At 39.5% G+C, this 27,859-nt stretch overlaps 2 protein-coding genes across 4 annotated transcripts in view; both read right to left on the bottom strand.

The window, feature by feature from the left end:
• The window catches only part of PGCKA1 (PDCD10 and GCKIII kinases associated 1), a 44,309-nt gene extending 43,351 nt beyond the window's left edge, over positions 1-958 (bottom strand). For both annotated transcript variants that reach the window (XM_071807388.1, XM_071807389.1), the window contains exon 1: positions 827-958. The gene's annotated coding sequence lies outside the window, so the exon portion shown is untranslated. The remainder of the gene's footprint in view (positions 1-826) is intronic.
• A 5,227-nt stretch (positions 959-6,185) lies between these two features.
• NWD2 (NACHT and WD repeat domain containing 2) overlaps positions 6,186-27,859 on the bottom strand; it is a 58,617-nt gene continuing 36,943 nt past the window's right edge. For both annotated transcript variants that reach the window (XM_065837354.2, XM_071807387.1), the window contains 4 exons: positions 16,271-16,474; positions 14,345-14,489; positions 13,454-14,043; positions 6,186-11,860 (listed from right to left, as the gene is read on the bottom strand). In XM_065837354.2, the coding sequence (XP_065693426.1) occupies positions 7,925-11,860; positions 13,454-14,043; positions 14,345-14,489; positions 16,271-16,474 (4,875 nt within the window). In that variant the 3' untranslated portion in view covers positions 6,186-7,924. The remainder of the gene's footprint in view (positions 11,861-13,453; positions 14,044-14,344; positions 14,490-16,270; positions 16,475-27,859) is intronic.

Raw genomic sequence — 27,859 nt, 5'->3', positions numbered from 1 at the left:
ATTAAAATACTGAGTATTTAGAACACTGTCTGAAAACAATTGCAGTTTAAAGAAAAATTGTGATGAGAAAAAGATCTTAGTTATAAAAATGCTAACACTGTACCCTGGAAAAATCCTTCAGCACAAGTAAAAAAAAAATGAACTGAAATATTGCCAGAAATTGTCAGTGAAACTTTATCTCTCCATGTGAAAATGGACATGATTTAATGTTGTTTAAATTCTCAGTTAACTGGGCTTTAAGTGACTTTCGTCCTACTCCCTATTTTGTAAAATTTTCTCCTTTTATGGAGCACTGAAATACCCTTCCCATCTGCCTTTCATTTGCTTTTGTATTTTTTTTTTAATGCACCGAATTCTAGGAGCGAAAATCAGAAATCATGTAAGTTCAGTGAAGAAGCCACATCTGTTAAAATACACTTTGACTGAAGGGACTGAAACAATGTGTAATTCATGGCATAAGGAAAGTTGGAAGAATTCTAAATCCCTTCGTTTCAGATATCAAAGACATGTTAACTCCCCTTCGCCCCCACATACTCTCATACAAATGTTTCAATAACAAAGAAATCTTTAAAAGTATTACATTTAAAATAGATTTGGCATCGAAAGATTGTTCTGTTTGAATTTCTGCTGAGCCAACTTTGTTTCTGAGTATAAAACCAATACTGACTCTACAACAGGTGGAACAAGGGAGATCAGATATTTTCAGGATAAAAATATTAGACTATTTTGAAAGCTAAAAAAGAAAGAGAGTGCAAAATATGACCTGTAAACAGTTTCTCTTGAAAGCACAACATGACAAGTTTAAAGGAACGAGAACTTTTCCTACCTGTAGCTGTTGTGCGGATCAGGAAGTGTAGCTTTTTTCTGATTACAATCTTCCATGGCTTAGCTTGGCTTCTGCATTTGAATGTTAAATATGTAAGAATGCCTTGTTTAGCTTGGGAGTTTGCATGACCTCTTAATGAGACACTGTAGTTAGTGTCATTGGGTATTAAGGCATCATGTGACCGTACATGAAAATAAAATCCTTTACAGTTTGCATTTAATACTTCCCAGAATCTGTAACCCTTTACCTGCAAGCTGGATAAAAATCTGATAGAGCTTACTGTTTTCTGGCCAGGGGTAGGAAAAGGAGAAGAGGAAGAACACGTGCCAAATAACTCCTTTTCCTCTGGGACAGTCGTTTACAACGACCACAACAAAGTCTGAGCCCATCAGTGTATGAATGATATAATTTGCATATTCTTAAAATTTAATCTCCCTATGTCACAAACAGTGCTGGAAGGATTTGAATGTTCCTGTGTTACATCAGGTGGTTTTGCATAGCAATGACAATTAATCCCTGCTCTTTGGGGTGATGCTCTATGGAGGAACTCTGCTTTAAGGTATATTTGCAGGCATCGCATCACATTTATCTGTGAAGGTTGCTGACTTTCCTGGAATAATTTTGCTTTAGGTGTGATGTTTCCAAAAGTGATATGAAAGACTTTCTGCTGCCAAAATCCAGTTAGGAGAGTGTTCCCTGTGCAGGAGGAGAAATTTAACTTAAGCAATGTCTGTAAACATCTGGGTCATGTGTTTCCCAGATGTAATCTGTAAGGTGTATCGATGTAACTGGAAAAAACAACAACCAACTAATCAACAACAAAGAAACCCCATACAAACAAAACAACAACAACAATCAAACAGAAACCCAAAACAAACCAAAAGACCTCCTGGAAAGAACTGGCACTAATATTGCATCATCTGACTGCATCTATCACAGCTGGGGGGTCCAAAGCAGCACTAGAAGAGCCTACTCAGCAGTACATTGGAAATGTTCTACTAAATCCTTTGTTTGTTTGTGGTGTTAAGCCTCACAGAAGCAGTTACATGAAGTTTGGCTACTGTATGAGCAGGTGTGTGGGGGATTGCATCCTTGCCTTCCTCATAGAAGAGCTGGGCTGGAGTCCTGCTTGCCTTTCTCATGCAAAATATCCTCCTAAAATCCCACTTCAGCGGCGGGCTGGGTTTCCCTGTTGTGCTTCCCCTCACATGTGCGGCAGTGAGCTGAAGCTGAGGCTGCCAAACTCATGTCAGCAGTGGGCTGAGAACAGAGACTCAGCTGTGCCACCCTGCCCCAGCCTCCCTCTGCCCAGCCGCGTGCCCCAAGCTGACACAAATTAATAACAGCTGCTTTGGGTATGCTTATTTTAAGCAGAGAGCTATGTCATAACATAAAGACCAAATATTCTTTACAATCTGTGAGCCAGATAACTGCAAAACTCTGCAACAGCTCTTTGGCAGACTTTTTTTTTTTTTCTTTTTATTCCTGCAAATTTTTACCTTTAGCTGAAAATGCACTTCAAGGGCCAGGAAATGTCTTATTATGAAACCAAAGGCTCTCTGGTCAGTGAGTAAAGCATTGTCAAGCTCACATATTCCCAAGTTGTTAGAAGAGGTGAGGAAGAGGGACCACCTCTGCAGTGGGGGATGTGATGCTCTGTGCAGACCCACTCATGGCACATGCTCTGTACCCAGCTCACAGCCCTGTCAAGCTGGAGCCAGCCCCCATGGGCCAGCTCTGCAGCCACTGGGATTTTGCCATTACCCTCATGGTGATTGGGCTGAGCTGAGAAATCCCTCAGTTCAAAAGCTGTGCTGTAGGCCAGAAGGCTGCTGGAAGCAACTCTGGGGAGGCTCCTTCCCCCCATTCTCCTGGTATCTGCTCTCCTTATCAGACCCTTTTCAGGGCTACTGTATTTTTGGCACCCCACAGGTTATTAATTCTCGTATTTTTTGAAATGCACACCCAGTATTTCTGCAGTAGTAGAGAAATTCTGCCCCAGTCCCTGCTCTCCCAAGCGTACTGTGCTCCTGTAGTACTGTCCTGAAATGTTTTCTATGAATATGTGCAAACTGCTGTGATTTTTCAGGCTGATCTTTTGGTCAGGTTTTGACAGACACGTCCTGCATGAAGTGATGACTTGTCTCACCAATCCATAGCACACAACCATGGGTGTAACATTTTTTTCAAGGGAAAAGCAGTCAAGATGGACACATTCCTGTGTAACCTCATCTAAGTGTTCCTGCTCCAGCAGGAGGGTTGGACTAGATGATCTTTTGAGGTCCCTTCCAAACCCTAACATTCTGTGATTCTATGATTCAGCCTGCAGAAATCCTCTTTTTCCTCTGATCTCACTCTTGTACCTCAGTTGACTGTTTTGGCTGAGGTTTTCTGGAGAATGTTCCTGCTGAGATAGAAGGCTGCTTTGGAAAATTACAGCCCAAAAAGTTAACTTGCAACTTCAGATACTATTGTCAGCATGATATCACAGCAGAAAGTGCTGGGCAATTTGCTAACAGGCAATGGAATAATGGAGACAAACAGCAGCAAACTATCCTGTTGCTTTCAGGATGTTGTTTTCATCTGTGCTACAGTGTGTCCGGATTTTTGCTTGGTCTCTCACCTTGCAAGTGTGTATATTTCACTTCAAATATGCTGAATAGATCTGTCTTAGTCTAGAAGATTTCTCATATGCACTGAAATGCATTTGGAATCAGACCTGTGACATGAAGGCAGGGAGATGATTTTATTTACCTCTGTTACATGCTATGTAAAAGTAAGACCCATGCTGGTGTGGCAGTATTGCGTGGTGAAAGCCGTGACAGCGGGAACATATGAACATGCCTTATATTTGCTGTTGTATCCCTGTGAAGCTGGAGATGGAATGGTGTGCTGCTGAGAGGGCAGGTGCCGCAGGCAGAGGCTCTGCCGTGTCTGGGAACGTGATGGGAGCATCACCCACCCTGGCGAGCGGGAGCATTGTGGGCCTGGGATGATGGGGCAGTGGAGGCAGGGAGAAGAGCTTGCTAGGGGCAGATTTTAACAGTCACTGTGGGAACCACTTGTGATTTTTAACAGCATGTTCTGCGGGACTGGACATCTTGGGAGAATGTTTCCTTATGCTCTTCTGGTTATTGGCCCATGTTTTCCAGTGAATTTAGCACCGCATAACCGGTCCTCGGTAGTGAAAGTCCCTTTTACACAGAAGGATGGTGGTGCAAACTGTCCCTTCTGGAGAAGCACATGGTAAAAGGCCTCATCCCACCCTGTGAAGGATCGTAATGACTATTCCTTGAGCCTTTGACCTCCCTCTTGAAACTGTGAATTGAGACCCACAGTGCATCACTTCACTTCATGTAAGTCAGGGGACTATCTCCAAAATGGAAGGAATGGTGTTCAGTGACCAGGCTGGAAAGGTAAACCACAGGGAAAAAATGTTGCCCATCACTCTCCTGCAGCAATGGGTTGTTCCAGGAAGAGATATCAAGTAACATCTGTAATAGGCTACAAGAACTTTGAAGTAGGTTGTATTTGTAGCATAAATGCCTGATAATGACTCTTAATAACAAATTCTTGATAACCAAAACTATTCAAATGCCCTAGACCACATTTGGATTATTACATAATCCATTTTAAGTTACATTTAAAAAAGTGTGAAAAAATAAGACGTCTTTGGTTTTACAATTAAATAAAGATTTCAGAATTTTGTAATTTTGCAGTCTTTATGTTAGAACGGGTATATTTTAATCCTTAATCAAATTAATAAAACAATGCAGATTGTTGCTACTAGCCTAATGGTAATGACCCAAAGGATCCATTTTATGATGTATCATACAGACACACACGTTTTTGACAGAAGGCAAAATCTCAGGATTTTGAGCTGATCTGGGACTGAAATAGTCCCCCCTGTATATGAACACCATTTTAGCAATGGATTCTTGATTTAAGTTCCCTTTGCTAGATGACTGAAACTTCTCTTTCCACATGTTTATGAACTGGGCTTAAGTATGCAGCATGGAGAACTCAGGGCTACAGAAGCACTGAAATCCTCATGCTTTCTGAATGCCTTTTCCAGGCTACATGTTAACTCACATTTTGATGTTATCTGATAATAATGTGACTCTGATAATAACTTGCAAGAAGTTGAATGGCCACAGGCTGTATGACATGAAGTCACGGCCTGTGCATTCCCCAGCTGTGCTGCAAAGGAAATGACTGATAAAAATATTTTTTCTAGCTGACCGCCGGCTTACCTTTGCCTGCCAAAGAATTTCCGGCTAATTCCCCTCTAAAGCTTTCTTGCAGCTACAGCCTATTCCTAGAATCTTTCGTGTCAGAAAATATGAACCCTATCTGAGCCTGTTTGTTGATGCACTTTAGATAAAGAATAAATGAAAGCTTTGTTCTAGATACACAAATAGTGCTCCTTAAAGGAAAGTAAATTACTCTATTCCTTTGTAGGGACAGAACCGCACTTTGCATTTGCATGGCTCATTATCAGAAAAACTACTTTGTCCCTGTACCACTACACAGACATACCTGGGGACAGAGAAGTGAGGGGCTGTGGAGTGCTCACTCTTGCAGCAGCACGTATTTGGACACTGAGCAGCCTAATGCCATTCAGGAACCTGTGTCTGCTGCTTAGGCTCAGGGTGAGGGGTCTGACCGCTGAGAAGGATTCAAAAAGCTGGAAAGCTGAATGAGATGGTTTTATCTGTTAAGACCTAGATAAACTATAAGGAGGGACAGGACTTAAAGAGCATCCTTCAATGAGATTAGGAACTCAATACTTGGCTGAAGGGTTTAAGTGTATTAGGAGTCATGTTCATGTCCACCTTTCTCATTGTTTTACAATTAAGAAAAATAGTAGTGCTGCCCTGTTCTTGCTGTCACTGGTTAGGACGTAAAAGACTAAGGTTCAAAGCAGGACAAGAACACCCATGACTTTTTATATACAGCATCACTGTTTTCAGTGATGCTGTATATAACATATAATATATAATAAATAATACATAATATATAATATATAATATATAACCCCACTGGGAGTGGGATTTCAGGTGCTCCGCTCTTTTCTGTGCTTTCTACTGTGTAGGTTACACAAGGCTTCATGTCTGTTGATTTGCACACTGGCAGTACGCCATCTAGTCATAAGCAGCACCTAAGCATGGATTTTTCTGGTGAATCTTATTGTTTGGTGAATGCTTGATTTTGTTAACTGAAGTGGGAAAAATACTGGAATTTTTCCTTACAAATAAAGCCCTTAAAAATGATTTACGTATGAGTTAATGGGAGTTGCAAATGCCTTGTGTCCCTCTGCCAGGGTGAAATTTCCTTAAAATTAAGGGACACGCACAAGCCTGTTTCCATAGTTTATTAGTACAAACAATGCATACACAAGACTGTATATTGTTTGAAGACTGCAATATATTTCTAATTTAACAACTCTGTAACAAAATTTAACTAAATTTGACATTTATGAAAATATAAATCTCTGAGTGGGCAGGTTTTCCCAACAATACAAAGTTTACATAAAAACATTCAATATGATCTATTAGTTGCAAACAAGTTAGGAAAAGTCATTCAAGTCACTTAATATACTATATTGGCTTGTACATTGAACATTCACACACTACATTAAGTTCTAGCTTAGCATTCATTTCTTGGAAATTTGTGGCATTGAGTTCTGATTTTACAAATAAAATAGTTTTTGTTTTTTTTAAATAATTTGAAAACATTTCCACAGATGTGCCATCTGTAAGATATGTAAGGAGGGAAAACTCTTCTTATCCTTTCCGATGTTGTCTAGTATTTTTTTTACTTGGGCAAAATATAATTGTTTTTAAAGCATTTGTCATCATTTCACAACTTCTGCCTTGAAACTGGTAAAACTGTACAAAAGGCTCAGAATAGTTCTAAAGCAGAAAGTGAAGCTTTTAAGTATGTGGAAGTAAGAAAAACTCATTACAAATTGGATCAGTAAAGGTCCTTTAGACAGCCTTTACATTTAGTCAAGTATTACAGCACATATACAAGCAGTCTCGGTGTGTTTGGTCATCTGATTTGTATTTATCATGAGAAAGAACAGAAATGATAGTGAGGCAAATGTTATCAAGATTAATAATTCATGGCATGTCTGAAAACTGTCTGTTAAGATTACTTTGGGGACATAGGAGATATTTTTGACTTTCTTATGACAAAATGGATAGTAACCTTTTAACATAAAGAAATTAATCTGTTTAACTGTTCATCTGTAATGCTGTTTCTCTTTTAAACAGTTTTAATTACAACCTGTACTAATACACACTGTGAAGACAAAAAAATTCCCCAAATCAAAAAGAAAATCCCATACCCTATATTCCTTTTATGATTTAGGTTTTTATAATTAGTTACCACAATACAGAAACCTGAAATCCCTGCATGCAATTAAAAAAAGAAAAATCTTTCAGTCCATTCACTGAAGTGAACAAATCACACGTTGACATGTTAGCAGCTGACCGGTGCCTACTCCTTTCAATCCAAAGATTAATCCCAATTGAAAAAAAAAAAAAAGAAAAAAAGGTAGGTATTTTAAAAATTACGATGGAATGTATCAAGTGCTCCAGGTTGGCAGGTGATATCTTGTCATTGCACCATCAAGCAGAAAAACACATTTTTGCAAGTGAGTATAAACTTGGCTGTTAGCTATAGACCCACCTAGGTGACTTGGTATATAAAATAGTGGTCTGCCTCTTCTCACTGATGACGTGGAGCTGTAGTTCAAAGTTAAAACAGTTTGTTGACCCCAAATAAGATCACCTAACTTCTGTAATAGCATAACAATTTTGATAGTATTGCTACAAATTTTTAATCAAGGCCATGGTGAAATCCTGGACTGAACCTTGTATTCCGAAATTTAAAAAACCCTGCAGCCCATTTGCTTAATGTTTGCTGTTTTTTGTTTACATAAATGTAAGAATATTTGTCGAGGAAAAAAACAGCTGGTCTGCCCTCTGCTGTTTGTTTGTCTTCCAAGAAATGCACTGATTTTTACGTTAATTCCGTAGGCGAATCTATGCATGTATACTATTATCCAGATAAGCTAGTCCCAACAGTTACTCAGTTGTCAGCAGCAAAACTGTGTCCTCTGCAATCTATGGCTGAGCACACTCTCTCATAGCAATAGTTGTGTTTTTTGGTTGGTGTTGCTTCACTCACCTCAGGCTCTGTAACTGTAATGGGGCTGTCCCTTGCAAATACTTCCGTCGACTCCCTCCAAATGCAGTCTGCAGTCACTTTGAAGCTATAATTGTGACATTTTGGCCTAATCACCTGTGTCGTGTTGTTGAAAATCTGACGACTGTTTGAAGTAGCAATTTTGATTTTCAGTGCAGCGTCGACTCGATCCACTACAGTGTAAGTACCTATACTTCCGTCATCAAATCCAATAATGATATTTAAATGTCTCTGTGAGAGTGCAAGGAAAGTGGGGGTTTTATAAAGAGAACAGGCACCGATGTTTTTGCCATCCGCTAGCCTCATTACTATTAAACTAGAGACTGCGCCATTGTCATCATCTTCTTCACTGCGAAAACAAATGTACACGAGATAGCGGCCATCCCGAGACAGCCTCTGCCGCCAGATGACACCTGGAGCGTGAACTACACGAAGTTTTCCACTGTATAAATCAAGCACATTGATGTTCTCATCACCACGGGTTATAATTCCTAGCTTCCCATTTGGGGATATTTCAAAGTCTTCCAAATTTTTTAAGAAATTTGTAGGCAATTGTACACGTCTGCAGATGACTTCTTCTGTTAGGCTCCAGATGTTCACAGTTTCAGTAGATGTTATAAATACTATAATATCTGGGCAGTCTGGTATCAGTTTAATATCCACAATGCTTGCACCATCATCACAGCAAAACTTCTTGGTTATACTGCCTGTCCAGAGACTCACTGCCAACACTTTATTCTTTGCCATTCCGACTACAAATGTATTTGCAGTTGTAATAAATGCATTCTGTAAGGCAACTAAAATATTGCAAACCCTGTGTCCTGTAGCCAGTCGCCAGACTCTGGATGCATTTTGCTCACAGAGAGAGACTACAAATTGATCATTATGAGTAATCATTAGCTCTGAGATTTTTTGTCCATTAATGCGAAAGATATTTTCGCCACTAACTGTGTGCCATACATACTGGCTGCATTTATCATCTGATGTAACCATTATCTCTCCAGATGAGGTTAGCACACAGTTTTCAACAATACCTTCATGCTTGAACACAGCTTCAATAAATCCAGTGCTGAAGTTCCACTTATGGACAGAATCCGATCCATCCAATGTGTATATTAATTCACCTCTGGCTGGCAACACCAGTCTTTGGATAGGCTTGCCAGATTTGTCAATATTGGACATAGCAGTTATGATGTCTATATCCCAAATAGAAAGGACACCACTGGTGGATAAGGATAGCAGCATGTTATGATGATATGATTTAATTAGCCTGACTATAGTTCCTGAGATTTCCTGTAAGCTTGCCATACACTGTCCTGTATCTCTTCTCCAAACAAAAATGGCTGAGGTATTTTCCATTGAAGCAATTATACAATTGCCATTTTTGGACAACACGGCAGATATAAAGCGCTCATTGTGTTTAGCTCTAAACTTCTCAGACACCTTCCACCCATGAGTGCCAAGAAGTTCAATGCTGAGAGCCTTACAAATTAAAATTGCACTTTGGTCTTCAGAAAGCTCTATGCTGACAACTTCAGTGTCTTCCCTCCTGCAGTCGAAGTCATCTGTAAGCTGGGGATTTGCAATTTCCTCCGTATTCCAAACAGAGAGGCTACCCTCATTGTCCACCATCACCATTTCTTGGGCTGTGTCCAGAATGAGAAGGAATTTCACAAATCCACTGGAAAATTCAGAGGTCACAGTGGCCAGCTTCTCTCCACTGCCCAAGTGAAATATGGTGGCGGTGTTCAAATACTGTCCGCAGAATGCATAAACTCCGTCTGGAGAACACTGCACACAGGTCACTTCATACCAGCAGTGGAAGTGATAGAGAGGCCAACCATAAAGCAGATCTATCACAGTAACGTCTTTGCTGGCCTCCAGCCAAGCAAGGGCATGGTTGACTGATAACGTAAAGCCGTTTATAAAACTGGAGCCTCCCCCAATTCCACAATGTTTTGACCCCTTAATTTCTACCTCAGACAGAAGGCAGGAATTTATGTTATCGTATATCAAAAGAGTATTTTTTGTTGTAGCCACTACAAGATACTTCTCATCACTACTAAGCTTCATTCCTAAAATAACAGATGGAGCTGTTGTAATCTGCCTTAGTAACTGGCGGGTCTCTACATCCCAAGTGCTGATGGAGCCATTTTCTAAAGCAGCAATAATTGTGCTGGGATTAAACGTTGGCAAAACTTCAGTGACATGCATGTAGCTGGATGACAGCGGCAGGCGCTCCGGGCTGTAAGTCACATCCATGGAGGAATGCAAAGGGACGATAGAGCAGTATTTGGGCCCATCCTTGTCACATTCTAAGAGGAGATGTCTGAGTTTGGGCAGTGAACTTACTACTGGGAGAAGCCTCTGCTGCAATTCAGCAGAGAGCGAACCTGGGTATTTTACTACTTTGAACTTTATACTTCGGAGGGTACTGGCCAGAAATTTCAGCTCCTTTTCTTGTGAGTAGGTGTAAGCCAGTTCTATGTCAGAAAGTGCTTTATCAAACTGCCCTATTCTAATCATGGTGTATAGCCAGCTGAAGTTCATAATGACTCCATACAGAAGATCATCTGTTCTTCCACATCTTGTCAAGTGATGAATAAGCTCTGTCATTTTTCTGTGATTAATAAAAAAGATATCAGGCTCTAATGGATTACACTGAAAGACCCATGGCTGATCAGGTGCCTGCCTGTCAAAAGCAGCCTGATCCATGCAGTGCTTTTCCTCCTCATTCCGGCCTCTCCTGTCATGGTCAGGACAACCATCCAAATATTGGTCATTGCTATGAAAAGGTTTTCTTCGTCCACCTGACCAAACACCAAGGAAATACTCTGCCATGACTGTGTGCATTTCTTGTACATCTTCTTCATTGTGCAGATACATTTTCTGGGCAATTAGTTGCAAGTGCCTATTTGCCCAAAGAAGCAGCGTTACATTTTTCACCTGTCGCTCTATTAGGTACCCCTGTAAGCCCTCCTTAAGCCTTGCAATGTATATATATGGAATTCTCAGTGGGTTACTTTCTCTGACATTCTCACTCAGTTCATACATAACACTGTTGTCAAGGGCTAAAATATCTTCCAGTTCCATTTCACTCAGGCCAGATTTGGACATAGTGATGTAGCCAAGTGCCCTTGACAACAGTCTTGATCCACACTTGTTTTCCAGTGACCAAAACAACTGCTCTATGCTTTCATGGACAGTGACACAGAGAGAGGACTCATCCACATCTTTGTGAGATCTCCAGTTCCTGACCTCTCTGAAGGTTAGGTTCACAAACATAGGCAGCGTACACTTGGAGAATGCTTCATTGACGTAGATTTGTTGCCCTGATGTTACTTTTCTTTTAACTCGCAGCAGCTGATGTTTCAGTACTTGGCTACACATCTTTCTGTCCCTTGCAGTCAATTCAATGTAGTTGTCTTCTTCATGAATAAGGCACCTCAGTTTTTGCAGGATCCCATGCTTATTTGGCAGTGTTGACAAAATTATCCGTACTGAACGGGGAAGGTGAATGGGAAGCCACCAGAGCTTCCTACCATCATCACTATCTGTTAGCTGTTCCAGGGCATCAAATATTATCACCAGTGGCCTGTGGAATGAGGACTCATTCAACAGATTGATGAATAAGTCCCGAAGATCATGAATCTTTTTTGGGTAACTTTGTACGAGGCAACGATAGTTGACTGCTAATTGTTCACAAATGCTTTGAAGTATGTTCTTCAGATCTGTACTTGTTTCAGTGGATCCCAAAAATCTTATAACTACCACAGGGTCGGAATCTGGTCCCATCTCTTCTTGCAACCAGGAATAGGCCTAAAATATGGAGCATAATTCAGTTAATATCTAAATTAAGCACAGTAACAGAGTTTATAAATAGTGATTGCCTACATATATAAATAAACCTTTTAAGATGTTACTGGCTGAATGGAAATGCTTTCACCATCAGCGTTCAAGACTGGTTTGATTTATGTGCTTTGAATTAAAATCATATCATATGCCATCTTTGTTTAGCACAGATAATATCCCAAAACACTAAGACCCAGATCCACAAAAAGGCTTTTGTCTAAGGGGAAATGAGTAGAATGTAGTCCATAAATCCCAGGACACTCCCTGCAAAATCTGTGTCTCACTTCTGAAAGTCAGTAGGCAGATTCTCTTAATAACTTCCTCAGACACTACACAATGTCATCCTTGGTGAGCCAGACCAGCTTGCCACCTAAACTTGTTTAACATTGATTCCCAGCTGAGTATAAATGCATGTCTTGATGGTTTTGGGGGACAGGGATCAGAGTACAGATTGCTTTTTACTCGCTGGTTACCTTAATTCCTGGATCACAGAAGCACGCTCGGCCTTGGTGTGCCTGTAACTTCTGCCCTTGTGCACTGCGGAAATGGGTAAAAAGTATCTCTTGCTGTTTTTTTGATTAGCACACTCTAAGCAAGTGAGGAACATGGCTTTAAATCCTCTCAGTCTAAGCAGGCTAACACACTCAGTTCTCTTACTTGCTAAGTCTTCCCACTTCACTGCATTACGGAATATTTTAAAAGAAAAGCGTAACCAGAGCCTCCAGGTTAACTTATGTATGCAGATCTGAAGTGAGATCTTGAGTTACAAATCCCAATTTCATATAAGCAACTAATGTGAAGTCACATTTGGGAAAGATACTAGATTTTAAACATTATTGTTCCTTTCTCCATTTCCTTCTGGCTGATATGGCTGTTTCCCAGCCCACTGTGTTAAATTTGCTAAGCACCCTGCAGAGAAGTCAAAGTTGTGATTCCCAGCTGGAGAACTGGGTTTAGCGATGCCAGCTTGGTCTTTTTCTACCTCTGGTCCTGCCTTGCATATAGTGTTTCACTCATCTCCTTGTAGTACTCAGCTCCACGGCTTAAACAGCATATGTCAGCTAACTAAGTACAGGTATTTTTGCAGGTTATTATAGATAGATTAGTAGCAAGTGTACCAGATTAATTCTGGAATAATTTCTGATGAGAATATAAGGTGGCATGACTTAGAAAAACATGTTGTATTTGTGAATAAGATCAAAACCAGCATATGATATTTAGACAGTTTCAGATTCATAGGACCATAGTGGAACAAGAAGGAAAGAGATCCTTCTAAAATATACGTTGTTAATTTAAAAATCTATTGATTCCTATTGGGTTATTAAAAGCTCTGATAAGTCTTTTTGTTTTGGCTAAGTACATGATACATACACATTATTGAAAGTTAAGTCTTTTTCTGAATATGTGTACAATAATATGCAGAATATACTTCTTATTATTTTTATTTTATATATTAGGGGCTGATATCAGATCTGTTAACAAAAGGAAGAATGAAAACTAAGTTGGCCCTTACACATTAATGCTCCTAACATCACCATATTATGTACAGTAGTTCTTTACCTTCTTTGCCACTTCGGCTAATAAAAGAGTCTTCCCTGTGCATGGTCCTCCATATATGATAAGAGGGTTAATGTGTCCTATTTTGCTAGGTAGAACGTACTTGTGAACTATGTTTAATGCCTCACATCTATATTCATAAAAAGTGGAGTACGTTTTACATAGCGATGAGTGTTGAAGAACTTCATCATACAGCAAGTCTGTCTCGGTGTCAAAATTCTGCTGCACTGTTGCTTGGATTATATCGATCATGTCTTCATAGAACTGTTTACCAAGTCCTTCAATGTAATGGTTCTCCACTTCTTGGGAGTAGCCCAGTTTCATGTCACAGTGAGTGACAGACGTGTACACTCTCAGATTGGACGATGCGACGATGGTAGGAATGAATTCATCCCTGAGCTTGATTAGTTTCTCATGGGCTTCAGGATCTCGTAGAAACTTCCCAGCCGCATGTACCACATCCATGTATTTTCCCATCTCTGGAATTTTAACAAAACGTTCAATGTTGGCAATTTTCCGAATGTAGCAAACACACTTCTTTAGGAAAGCTGGTGTTTGTTTACCCAAGGCAAAATCAAGTTCATCTTCAATAGCTGAGGATGAAAAGAGAACATGGAGTCTCTGTTACATTTTCTCTCTAAACAGTTCACGAACATCCCTCACCCCCAACATGCAGACTCCTAAATGACTGCATCTGTTTTCTGTAAAAAAAAAACAGAAAAAGCACATAAAAATCACTGGGTGCTTTCATAGGGATTTTGGTCTCAAGCAAGCACAATTTTTCTCTCTTCAATTATATGCACAATGCCAACAGAAATATATTTTCATGTTTTTGGAAAGGTTGATAGAAAAGATAATAAATGACTATACAGAAATAGTTAGTCTGAACCTTACCGGAGGAAAGATATCTCTTTGCTTGGCTGTGTTTCATTTTTCCTTTCTCATACAGCAATTTCACAGCAGTCTTAAAAATCTTCTTAATCTCTTCTGATATATCTTGCCATTTATTCTCATTCATCGAGTTTGAAGAGGATTCCATCTTTTAAAAATATCCATAGTTAAATAGTAGCTGTAATACACACATCTACAACTTCAGAAAGTAAAAGTCTAATATACAAGGTTAAAAATAACATAGTAAAATAACAAAGTAAAATAAAACAGTAACAGAGAAACATATACACTAAAAAGAAATAGTTTAACTTTTTAGACTGCAGATAATCATAATGTATTTCTTTTTAGAATTATAAAAGTTAGCTATGTTGAGAATTTTCTGAATTCCTACTGTAGGGTAATGCTAATGCAATATTTCTCAAGAAGAAGACCAATAACACCTTTAGAGAAGGAGTGTTTTAAGAACCAAGCCCGAAATAATGATAAAAAAGCAGCAGCAATGGTGCTAAAATTATCACTCCTTTCATGAGAAGCAATAATGATAATACTAATAATTTAAACTTGGATCTCAAAATTGAAAATGAGGTTCTTGGTGCGTGTAATTAAGCACCTCATATTAGCTACCATATCTGAAAAATATGGGATTCTTCGTGATGTTATTTGTTAATTCATTGCTATAGTAACAGTAATCTTGCTGTCATCAGAGAGGGACTGATATAAATTCACTAATCCTTTCAGATGGCATCTCGCAGATGTCACAACGGAGGTTTCTCTGAGGTAGCTGGTGATCACGGCTGCATTACTGACTGCAGGTGAGTGCTGGAGGGGTCTCCAGTTTTCTGGAGGGTGTGACAGGAAAAACAATAGGATAAGGCAACTCTTTCTTGACATATTCAGAGCTATGTATCTTTTATTACTTTCTGTTAGTTTATGAGATGTAGCTCTACGTTAGCTTTAAGTTACGAACATCTTTTTATTTACTCCTGTGTATCAGTAGCTTGAGGAAAGGTACAAAGTTTAATAACAAAAAAGCCAAGCTTTATTCAAAGGGACCTTGTGGGCATTAGCAAAACAATGCAGAGTTACAAAACTTGCTCTCTCCCTTGTGATCAATACTTCAGAATTAGCCACATACTAGTTAAAACTATTTCTGTGTCTATTTTTTAATGTTTTCAATGTTTTTTTAATGGAACAGAGAAAACATTCTGCCATATGACATGTGAATGCAGTATTACAGTTAAATTTCATTTTCTTGTCTAATACAATATGCGCTCAAAATGAAGTGAATACTCTGTTAAGGACTTCATTTTTTGGCCACTGAAATCTGTCCTTGGTTATATAGGATGTGTAGGAGGGTAGAACTGAACTCTGGGTAATATACAGTTTTAGTTGTCATCAATTAAAGACAAATGCCTTTTTCAAAACTGAAAATTAGCAGTGTTCAAAAATCTTCTGTTAGAATACAGTTGATAAGTTAAAAGTATGAGATCTGACTTGGGACAGCACTAAGCACTTGTTTGACTGTTAAAGAGCTTTCTTGTATGAGGATAGAAGTGAAAATGTGTGTTTCCTCTCACTGAAATCTAGAAAAAGCGTAAGACCAGGGCAGGTATTCCCTATCCCAACATCAGGGAAGCGAAATCTGTCCAACTGTCCCACTAGCCCCAACGTGACACGAATGACTATGGTGCGCTTGCTCGAGCTGTCATCAGAGGCTGCATTGATGCAGGAGCATGACCCGTTGTGTTCCTTGGTGTTTCACAGCTGCTCCCTTCACCACATGTGGGAAAGGAGCATCACAGCACCAGTTGCTCAGGTGTGGTCAAGGCTGTAGCAGCGAATTCAGAGAGAGCAGCAAGTGCCTGGCCCTGGGGTCTGCCTGCTGCTGTAATTGATGGAGAATTTTGCAAGGAGATGACTCTAACTTACAGTATTCTGGTAGTTCTTCAGCATTTCAGATTTTGGCCTGAGGTAATAGGCTGGTGGCACTGCATTCTCATCCCTGCAGTACCACTCTTCTAAAATCCTTGTCTCTAGCTTGGCCTCCACAGCAGCATCCAGGATCATTTCAAATTCTGCTGACTCAACTTCCCCCGGTATTCGGATGTTCCCGTACTTCTCTCCCAATAGGCCCTGTGTATTTGAAGGAAAGTAGGGATTAATTTTTTTCTTTTTAGTTACGCAAAAACTCTCCTCAGGATCTGAATTTCAGAAAAATCAACGTGGTAATAGTTTAATGACTTTGAAATTACTAGGAAGGGAAACAGATACAGTGTCAGATGAATTACTTTGAGAGTACTGTACTCAGCTGAATCCTACTATGATGACTAAGTAAAATTTCAAGTAGATTCATTGTCTTTCTTAATATTAGCTGGTAATAAAAATACATAGGCATTCAAAAGAAGAAATTAAAAAATACCCAACATGCTTTCAAGACACAGTATTGACTCATGTATAATTGATTCCTGTTAGTCACAGGCTGGCATTAATCTCACATGCAAAAGTGGATGTGGAAATCCTTTTCTCTGGACTCAGGATAAGGATGCACCTTGGGATTCTTTACCTCTTGGCTTTACTCTTGGTTTCCTCAGTAATGGAACAGAAGATTTTATGTTCTGTTTAATCAAAATTCACGTGATGTTTTATACAGCTCATATGGGTATTATAATAATGTGGCTTATACCAGCAATACCAAGGATCAATGTTGTAGAGCCACAAGCTGCTTTGCTGTCTCATATTCCCTTGCTGAAAAAATCTTCAATGTCTTTGCCCCAGTAGCTGTACACGGAGTGAACAGTGGGGCAAGGGAAAAGAGTTTGGATCAAATACCGAATAGAAATATTAGCACTTAAATGCATGTCTCTAGCACAGAGACATAGAGACAAAGGTGTGTGGAAGCCAGTTCTTAAACTGTGGTGCAGGAGATTTTTCACTTTCAAAACTGAGGATTCAGATTTTGGTTGTGATGCTCTAAATAAATTTTTTAAAAATTTATTTCCACAATTTGCTATCCGTAAATATTTCATGCAAAAAGGGATTGGGAAAAACTTTACAGAAGACAGAGTTGCAGGACATTCCGGGATTCTTCCAACAAAATTTTTCAACTTTGTGATCATCAGATTAATTCAGCATTCCAAGCTTGTTCCCCAGAAGTCAGGGAGAACTCCCACTTTGTTTAAAGTAGGATTTTTTAATTTCTTTCCTCATTTAAATGTATTCAGTAAAGATTTCAAGTTAATGAGAAGGAGTACTTAATGTGGAGAGGAACTAACAGTATCAGCATCTTGATCAGGAAGATCTCTTAGTAAAGTAATGCTAATGCAAATACAGTAGTACCCTAGAAATGTAAATGACCTGGTTTGTAAATAATAAAAATCTAAATATTCATTATTTTTAAAGCACTCATCATAATGAGAAACTCTTTTAAACTTTTCATGTTGTAACTAAACCTGAAAATCAATAACTGATGATGATGAAGCCTGCCTTACCGCTTATAAAGGCTGCAGACCCCTTTTCCATATCCTGTTGTGTCACTAGAGGCTGCTCAAGCAGCTCACCATGCCGGATGCTGCAGCCTGGGAGCAGAGACATCTGAGCAATGCATGTAAACACCTACCAACCTCTTTCAGGCAAAACCATCTCGGTCAGCGTAGCCCACAGCTCACGTGTCAACTAACTTGGCTGTTTTTCTCCTGGAACAGACTGGGAGGAGCTCACATCAACTACTGTGCTGGCTCTGATGGCGAGCAGCTGGCACCCTCCAACAGAGGAGCAGTGACAGGAATGCTGGAGCAGGTTGCCCAGAGAGGTGGTAGATGCCCCATCCCTGGAGACATCCAAGACCAGGCTGGACAGGGCTCTGACCAACCTGATCTAACTGAAGATGTCCCTGCCTATTGCAGGGGGCTTGGACTAGATGACTTTTGAAGGTTGCTTCCAACCGAAACTATTCTGTGATTCTATGACAAAGAGCTGGTGGACAGGAACAAGTCCATGTCTGTCCACAGCTTAGGAGAAATGAAAGAATGTAGAATTGTGATAGTTCATATAGTCCAGGTTTCATTCTCTGACAAGTCCCAGCACCCAAGTCCTTCAAGGAGCTGCTCCAATAGAGAGGCATTAGGGGAAAGATGGGTTTGCCTGGCTGCCCATTATATCCCATGGTAGCTTCATTCAGGGTGTACATCAAGGAGTCAGGAGGAAGGAAGAAATGTGTTCAGTAACTAGAATTAGATAATAGTCATTTTAATTAAATGATCCAGTATTTTCATTATGTGAATTTATTTTTTCTATGTGATCATTCTGACTATTAGACTATTCTGACTATAGAGAAAGCTACGTTGCTTCACATAATGAGATGATAACCAGAGAAAATTTCAAAGTTTTCACTGTTATGATCTATCCAAAGAGCCCTATAATTTTTGAACTCTGAAGCTGCAGAGGTTAAACAAATATAATATAATTTTCCTTCTTTATATAAGTGAGGTTAATAATTCATATCAGGCTGAATTGCAAGCCTTTGCACATTCAGATTGATGTAGAAATCTCATAAATTTCTCTCAAAGGAGTTTTGCTATGCAAGTTTTGCAATTACCTTGTATAGCAATTATTACTTGAAATTCATTAGGCTGCATTTTTTCTGAATTTAAGTCCAGTGGATTCAATAGACAGTTGCCCAAGCAAAGATCAATAGCTGGGCCCTTCATTAACAATACTAAAATGTCAACATTAAAATAACTGGGTTTAATGTACTGCATTTAATCAACTAAATTTGTTTTGGAATTATCCTGTGTACTTTTCTGCTTCTCTGGTACAGTTTGTGCTGTTCTCTCTCTACTATAGGTAAATAACAAAAGGCAATACTTTAAAATGAAAAGACAGAATGTTTTTTACTTGTACCTTATCTGTCATTGCAACAGACATTATGTAAATAATCCTGTATTAGGGATCATCCTCCTGGCTACTAGAGCAAAACACAATAAAAAGGAACTTTGACGTGATCAGAATCCTAGAATCACTGTGGATGATGAGCTTTTAAATAAAACAGAGGCCTATGCAAATACTATTTGAAAGCCTGACAGCAGAGGACATATGTTACCATGGTGTACCTTGGTGCTACAGACAGCATTGCTAATATTTTGCTATTAACAGAAGTCTAGCATTAGTTGGGGGAAGAACAGAAATACAAAGGTATCACACATACAAAAGAGTGTCCTCCATTTGGGATAATGGCAGTGAGCATCCTTAAACCTTAATAAACAACAAAATAAGCCATGTATCACTTTACTTTGAGGTATTTATCCTCTTCTTGCTTGGTTGTGGTTTATGGAAAAGTTTTAAGGTTAATCTTAAAAGATGATGCATGCACAGAGCTAGGGAGAAAAGGAAAAAGGAACTGTGGAGGAAAGAGAAGTCTGAGTGACTATATGTTGCACTGCAAGGTAAAACCTCAGTCTAGTTTGTTACCATTGACATCTAGTGCTTACAAGAGCTTGAAGCTAACAGCTGTACCAAGAAAGGAACACATCAGCTGAACATCATTTAAGGATCTAAATGGGCTAGGACATTTAGTTTTAGAGCTTAACAAGTGGACCATGGCCCAAAGAAGGCTGCAGAGCCCACGTCAGGGCCCCACTGCTATGTACTTTTTGTGTGAGAACTGCTTGGGGAACAAGAGGCAGAACGGTGCCAGTCAGTCTGCTGTGCCTGTGCCCACCACACACCAGAAACCTACTATAGGGATTGCGCATACAAGCTGCGTGAGCTGGCCAGGCTGAGAGCACATCCCTGAAACCTGGCTGTGTTTAACTCAGCAATACCCCTTCACATAGATGGAGTGAGCAAGGGCTCCGTGTTTTAGCCAAACTTAGGCATTTCTGCAACTAAAGCAAAGTTAAGCAGCAGCTGAACAGAGATTCTGAGGACACTTGTGGTACCTGCTTGGTGAATGTGTGCATTTAGAAAGGCAATTAAATGAGTTAGTGTCTTTGATGTTCTAATACAGTAGAACTGACAAGTAAACAAAGAGAAATAGAAATAGGAGCAGCACAGGGAATAAAAAGAACAGCACTGGAATGAAGAAGGGAATTGATTACACAAGTAGAACCAGCGAATCGTAAATACTGTACTGAGCAGGTCCATCATCTAGAGCAGGGCAATCCCAGGCACTGTACTGCAGTGTGGTTTCTCTCAGTGCTCCAACACAAGTTATCTGAGGTTCTGGTATTAGCACCTGACTCTGTGTAGCAATTTGAAAAATACTCTGGTAAAAGAAAAAATGCTCCGGTAAAAAATTTCATGTGGTAGAAGACTCTTCATAGAGTCATTCCTGTGCTTTCCAATAACTCCAGACTAGCCTAAATCTGCAGCCCAATTTCACTGGCCATTTAACTGATTGAAACACAACTTCTTTCCATTTTTCTGGAGAGGACAAAAGTAACTGGTGCTGTTTTTCTAAAGGACTGTGCTATCACACCCCAGTGCTGGAAGTAAGAGGCATGCTGAATCAGTGCAGTTGTTCGCTGCTGAGAGACCAATGTTCGAATGCTGGGTTACATCACATAAACACACCAGGTTTCTGGGGAACAGTTCTTCACCTAAACACACTTTCCTTGAGATGCATGGTATGTTCTCCATTAACAGTGTTCATTATTTAAAAAAAAAAAAAAGACTAAGGATTGTAAACAGACTATATGTGTTTGCTGGAATCTTAACAAACTATTTGTAAGGCTAAATGACAGCCTTAGGACAGGTGCATTTGTACACACAGGCTGTGAAAACTCTATCTTATAGAATCATAAAAAGATAGAATGGTTTGAATTGGAAGGGACTTTAAAGAGGATCTTTGCACATGAGCTTGCGGGGCTCGTTGACAGAGCTTTGAACTAGACATGATGGGGAGGGGGACAATACCAGGCTTGCCTGTGACAAGCTGTGGGATGAGATGCCAAGGTTAGAAGGGCAGGGTGCCACTGAGGGTCCTCAGCTGGTGGCCCTGAGATGTGTTGGTCACACTGAAGCACGCTCGAAGTCTTACAGAGATGAGCCAGGAGCTCCTGAGGTAACAGAAGCCAAGAGGAAAACAGTGGTTGAATACTTCAAAGGAATTAAGGGGTATTCCTCTAAGAAGGTGACACTCTGAATAGCATTTTTCCTCCAGAGGCTTCAGTGTCTGAACTGCGTCCATGTCAGAGGCTTGTGCAGCCTCTGGAAATATATGCCTCTCTCTCCATATTTCCTATACATTGAGGTAAATGCAAATTTCTTCATAGAAAAATGAAGTAATGGAATTTAAATGTTGTTTCATACTAAGTCTGCAAATAAAAAAGCTGTTATTTCATGCCTTCATGAAAAATATCACAGTACTCTACAGTAATAACATCAACCTTCAAATTGTGATAACAGCATTACAGCATTTTGATAATTATTATAGGAAATCATGTTTTAAAGGGAAGAGTAATGTTTACACTATGCTCAGTACCAAGAGACAGTTTTATATGCAGACTTGTGAATCAAAATCTCCCACCTGACGAGTCATTTTCCTTTCATAGTAAAACAACAAATTAAAGATTCATTAGATTGAAAGTGATTGAACTGTTTAAAGCCAGCAGGCTGGGAAACATGTATAAAACCCTCAGCAACCATTCGTATCTAACAAAACTTTATAGAATTAACATGGAGCAACCTCAGCAGTAGTCTTGTTAGCTTTTTTGAGCCTCAGGCTAAAGTTGCTATAAAATGAAGATTAAAAAATTACTGTTTAGATACAGATGGGAAATATTTTTCCCTCTGATCTTCTTGGTACAGAAAGATATTAAATTTATAGGCACAGTCACAATAGTGACCAAACGGAGAAAACTAACCAGATTTGGATTTGATCTTGATATGATGGATTCATAGTGCATCTCATGTAATTAGTTCAGACATCATCACTAAAATGTTCATGAATCCTAATACCATACGTTATATTAATACAGAACAAGCTGAAATTTTAGATATATTTAATTCCAGTAAAGAATATTTAGTGGTCAAATAACAGCAAGTTATATTCATTAGTGATTGGTTTCATTACTCTTTTTTTTAATAGATTATATGTCAACACTTGCAAATCAAGTCATTTGAAAAGTCAGATTTGTAATGTTTTGTGAAGTAATTCCAGATACTTGTCAACTTAAGAGCAACTTTTTTTTTTTTTTTTTCTGTTTTACCAACATATAAAGCTTTAGATTCATTGAAAATACAGTTTTGTACCTGGTGAATGATCTGATCCAATGATATTTTGCTGGGCTTCATGGGGTCAGTCCTGCCACTTTTACTTCTCGGTCTTTGTGAATTTTTGTATGTGACACTGAAGCACATACATATATCCTCTCTGCCTCTTCTTAGAGCAGTCCTGGATTACCAGCTTCTTGAAGAATAAGCATTCAAGAAATCATCTTTGAAGCAATTAAATCTAACCGCAATTTTCTAACCTAAGATATCTTGGTGCATCCAGATCTAAGCACCTCTTAATTTGATTTTGCAAGATCCATGAGTGATTAGGAAGTATTGTTTTCCTCATTCAACACAGGAATTAGTTGCAGGGAATTAAGCCTGGGCAGAGATTCAGTCCTTTGCTACAACTGGGTAGTGGAAGTTGTTGTTCCTAATTCTCAGCCCTGTCCTCTTACAGAAACTGCTCACTACTAAAGGAGGAAAGCCTTGCCCACTCATGAACTAAGTCCCGAGTAGCTCACATTTCAGCCTGCTAAATTAACGTAAGCTTAAACTGAGATCACTTATTCAAAGTAGAACAGCTCCATTAGGAGAAAGAGACTATCTCACATTACCGAAGATTCAGTGAATGCTTCATGCTCTGAGCTGAAATTGCCTGCAGGCACTTGACATCAGCATTCAGGTGCCACTGAGATGCACCAAGTGTTTCTTCAGCAGCTGCTTAACTTGTAGGGACTTAAGTGCTGTCAAAATGCCTTGGCATGTTATGTTGTTCATCTGTTATCAAGGGTTAGGAAAAGCTGCTCTCACTGATGTCTGGGAGATGTCCTTCTACCATCCCCACGGAACCTGTGGACTGTAGTCTGGTAGAAACCCATGCCATGCCTCACCAGGAGGCCTTGGGCAGAAAACTGGTGAGGACCAGGCTGTAGCTTGTGGGTCATAATCTAGAGCAAGGTAGATAACAAGGGAGCTCACCCATTAAGCAAGAGGCCTGTTTAAAAATCTCTCCTGAACTGGAAGAAGGATAAGTCTGTGGTCACCAGTATGTAAACCCACTCATCAGGCTTCTGGGCATCAATGATGAGGCAACAGTAGCATGTCAAAGCTCCTGCTGGTGCAGCTTCCTCTCTACATGAAATCACATAGCTTTGTATAAGTAACTGAATATTAATTGCACCAGGAACATGAACCTCATCTTTCCACAGTTTGCATGACTGCCCTAATCAAGGGCTACGAAGTCAGTCCTCTGGATCCCTGTCTCTCCTGCGGTCACTTGCTCTTCACTGCCTTTTGTGAATCTTGGGGTTGGAGATTTAACTCCCTGCTTCCCCAGCCTGCACTTCCAGGCTTCCTGCCTCTTGTAGTTAAATCTTTCTTGTGAAATAAAAACTTTTCTCATCTTTAAAGCCATATATTTCAATCAAATAGACATTTTGCTCAGAGAAATCTTGTTTTTGTACCATGGCTTACTGTGACATTTATATCAGATGCTCATACTCATCAATTTCTTTCAATTGATATATTGATATATGTATATGTGTATATACATGTATATATATGTATTCATATATGTATGAATTAAAGACAGAATCACTTTAGCATAGCTACAAAAAATGCTCCATTGTTTTCAAGTCTTATTTTTTATAAGTATACTGGCTACATTCTATGTCTTGTCTTCCATATTGATTTCGGAGGTGGTAACACAGCACATTAGCATCTGCAAACCTGCCTAGGTAGCACATTCAAGTCAGGTAAGGCACACAAAATTTATAACATGTAGGTATATTTACCCTCTGGTCTGCAGAAATGTGGGGTTAACTGACAGAAGCAAATATACAGGTAAATCATGCCTTGAAAATCTGGAAAAAATGGCCAGGATATCAATTTTTACGGGCCTTCTATTTAACGCACCATTCAAAGAAATTTAGTACAATTATGGGTCCTTTTAATTTGTTGCCGATATACTGTAACACTATTGTAACACTATCCTATAGAAATTAGTTGTAAAATATAAGATGTTCAGACACAGCCAGAGACATTTTTTGGGAAAAAAAACTCCAACAAGATAACAGGATTAGTGGGAACCATGTTTCTGATGAATAAATATGATTTGAATCAAAACTGAGAATTTATTACCAGAAACAAACAGAAAAGTATGTCCTATTTTATTATTATTATTGTTCCTTAAGGGACCAATAGCCAGTTCTTCTCAAACTCAAAGCAAAAATGCTAATGGCTAGGCAACAGTGAATCATCTGAACTGAAACCAGAACAGTATATTTACTTAGATTTATTTTCGATGCACTAATGATTTCAATAAGAAGAGAAACAAATATATGAATTAATTGAAAATCTCAGTGGAGTATATATGTTAACTCCTTGTTAGGGCAAACTCCAAGCCATTAAGGTGACCCAAAGTGACCAACTGAAACCAAGATAGAGAAAGCTGTAATAACACACTTTATCTACACCAAATTTTATGAAGCTGGAGTTCCAGAGTAGATGGTGCCCAAGAGATGTCCTGAGAATAGCTGTCTCTGCTCCTTTTTTTCCTTTTAGCTACAATGCAGAACAGTGTGAGCACCTCCAGATACATGCACAGAGAGAACATTCTTCAACTAAATACATTTAACTGCATTTCTTGTCTATTCATGGTAATGATCAAAGGACAAAAGTTATGTTGCACTGGAATTAAGCCTCCCAAAAATACTTCCATTAGAAATAAAAAAACTGAAAAGAAGGCCAAAAAAATTGTAATCTGTGATTTCTAGGATGTACATGTCAAAGTGCCTTCAGAACAACATTCTTCTTCTATGGCCAACAGTTGTAAGGCAGGGCAGCTTAGCAGACAGAACGTTTGAGCTGCTGCAGATCTCTTCAATTCTTCCACTTTTGCTTCATCTCAGTATGGAAACTGGTAACTTCCTGATGCTTTTGCCACTGCCTCAGATTACCTGTCTGTAAAATGAGGCTAGTGATAGCTTGAAAAATAAGCATTTCTCTTTTGAGTGTTGATATGCAATGGTTTATCTTTCAGCAGGGATGGGACTGTTGCTTTACCTTGTTTGTTCTGTTTAGTTTTTAAGGGAAAAATGATACCATAGAGAAGTAGTAAACATTTTCATTTGACTTTTGTGATAGTAATCAATCATGTTCATACCTCAATCCTTTGGTTGAAGCTTATGGGTAAATATATTTAGTTTTAGAATATCAGCTGATTGTACAAAACATAGAATAAGGAATATAATTTTTAATTGAAATTATTGAAGTTAATAGAAAACTGAAAGCATAATAAACACATTCATTTGCTGAGATTTTTTTTCTCCCCACTTGCTGGGATATGCATTTATGTTCCTTGCCTTGAGAAATATTGCTGTGCATTGTTTCACAAAACCATGCCCTAATTTCTCTCATCCTTTTTTACCTGGAGGCACTGCAGAAGTACACTGTGGCAGGCTGTAGGTATTACAGAAACCTGAGACAGGTATTGGTTTCAGTTCCATGAAGAACAAAAAAGGGCTGTTGAACTACCTTGGAAGAAAACTGTCTGGCATTGCAACTGGAAGGATGAGGTGCAAGTGCTGAAGTCTCTTGCTGGGAGTAACATTCACAAAGAATCACAGAATGTTAGGGATTGGAAGGGACCTCAAAAGATCATCTAGTCCAATCCCCCGGCCGGAGCAGGAACACTTAGATGAGGTTACACAGCAAGGTGTCCAGGCGGGTTTTGAATGTCTCCAGAGCAGGAGACTCCACAACCCTCCGGGGCAGTCTGTTCCAGGGCTCCGTCACCCTCACTGTGAGGAAGTTCCTTCTCACATTTAAGTGGAACCTCCTGTGCTCCAGTTTGTACCCCTGACCTAAGTTACAAAAAGAAAATTATGGTGGATTTTCTTGATGCTTGACTCTCTTTCAGAAAATTAAAGAGAAGAGCCAAATTCAGCTGTAAATTCATTCCTCAACTCTGAATTTCACCCACAGTGCAATATTTTTAAATCTCAAAGATTTTCCCTAGCAGGAGGGAGATATGAAACACTGATGAGCAACTTCTCAGGACACAGTGGGTAGGAGCAAACAGTCCATCATGTAGAGTGAATGTGCTTCCTCAGAAGAATTAATGACCTACTTCCCTGATACACTTTGCTTCATCAGACCTCCCCTTTCTCCTGGCTCTGAAAGTGTGAATGGTCTTCCTCCACACTCTTCTCCTGTCTTGTACATGATCACGAAGCATCAGTTTAGTTCATTTTGTTGACTTTTCCTTCACCATTTGTCATTGCTGGGTCTTTGCTCTCCCTGAGCATGGGTGCAGGTGGAAAAATCAGTCAAAAAGAATGAAATTAGGAAAAAGGTTTGTGAATAAAGGTAGGACTGAGAAAGGACTGTAGATTATGCCTACCTCTGGCTATAGATCTGAGCTGCTTACTCACTCTGATTCTCTTCCAAACAAATGTATCATTCTCACTTTGCTCTTTTTTTGAAATTGGGTGGGAGATTTCATGACAAGTGTGTACATTTTTCCTCTCACATCAAGCTCAGGACCTTGCAGGTAACTCCTACTGCAGTCCAGATTCCTGACAGCTCTCTGACAGGTCCCATAACACTTTATAACAGCAGGGCTGGGTAGAAAAACAAACAAGGGCTACCAGGGCTAGGTTTAATGAAAGACTAGCACCCAGTCCAGACTGGGATCAATAACTTTGTCTGTGGAAATCACTACCCTTCCTACAGTGAGTGGGAAACATACCAACCCTGGAAACAGCACGGAGATCAATCTTGTCTTTCAGAGGAGGGCATGGTGGTGAAATCTCCCCTGCTTTGTGAAACAATCACAACACTCACCCAAGCAAGAGGGAACTGTGAAAGGGTTTGAAATCCTGTCTTGCATCTCATAGGTGAAGTCTGGCTAATGGAGAAAAGCTTCTCTTACTGTTGCTGCTTAATGTGTCCAGAGTTACAGGCATCATGGAGCCAGAAAGGAAGAAAATACTATGAGCCCATCGGTGTCACCAGCTGGGAGCACAGGGCACTGGCCTCTGTGTACCAGCCCCAGGAGTTAAAAACCTTACTGCCCTCTTTGGTATTCTTCGTATGTGAGAAAGGATGCTGCCTCACACTGCACTCAGGCACCCTCTAAAGAGAAGGGGCCATATCTTTGTTTTCTGGGAAATGTGATCTTGCTAGTGTTTATCAGAAGGGATGGTTAGTTTCTAAACTCCAGTTTCGGGATGATGAGCCAAAGACCTTGGATTAAGGTAATGTCAAACATAGAAAAAGAGATTAATTAGGCAACTAAGGCAT

This window comes from Patagioenas fasciata, chromosome 4 (assembly GCF_037038585.1).
Source record: "Patagioenas fasciata isolate bPatFas1 chromosome 4, bPatFas1.hap1, whole genome shotgun sequence".
Classification (NCBI taxonomy): Eukaryota; Metazoa; Chordata; class Aves; order Columbiformes; family Columbidae; genus Patagioenas; species Patagioenas fasciata.
Note: the sequence above shows the minus strand (reverse complement) of the source record. Positions and strands in the feature narration are given on the sequence as shown.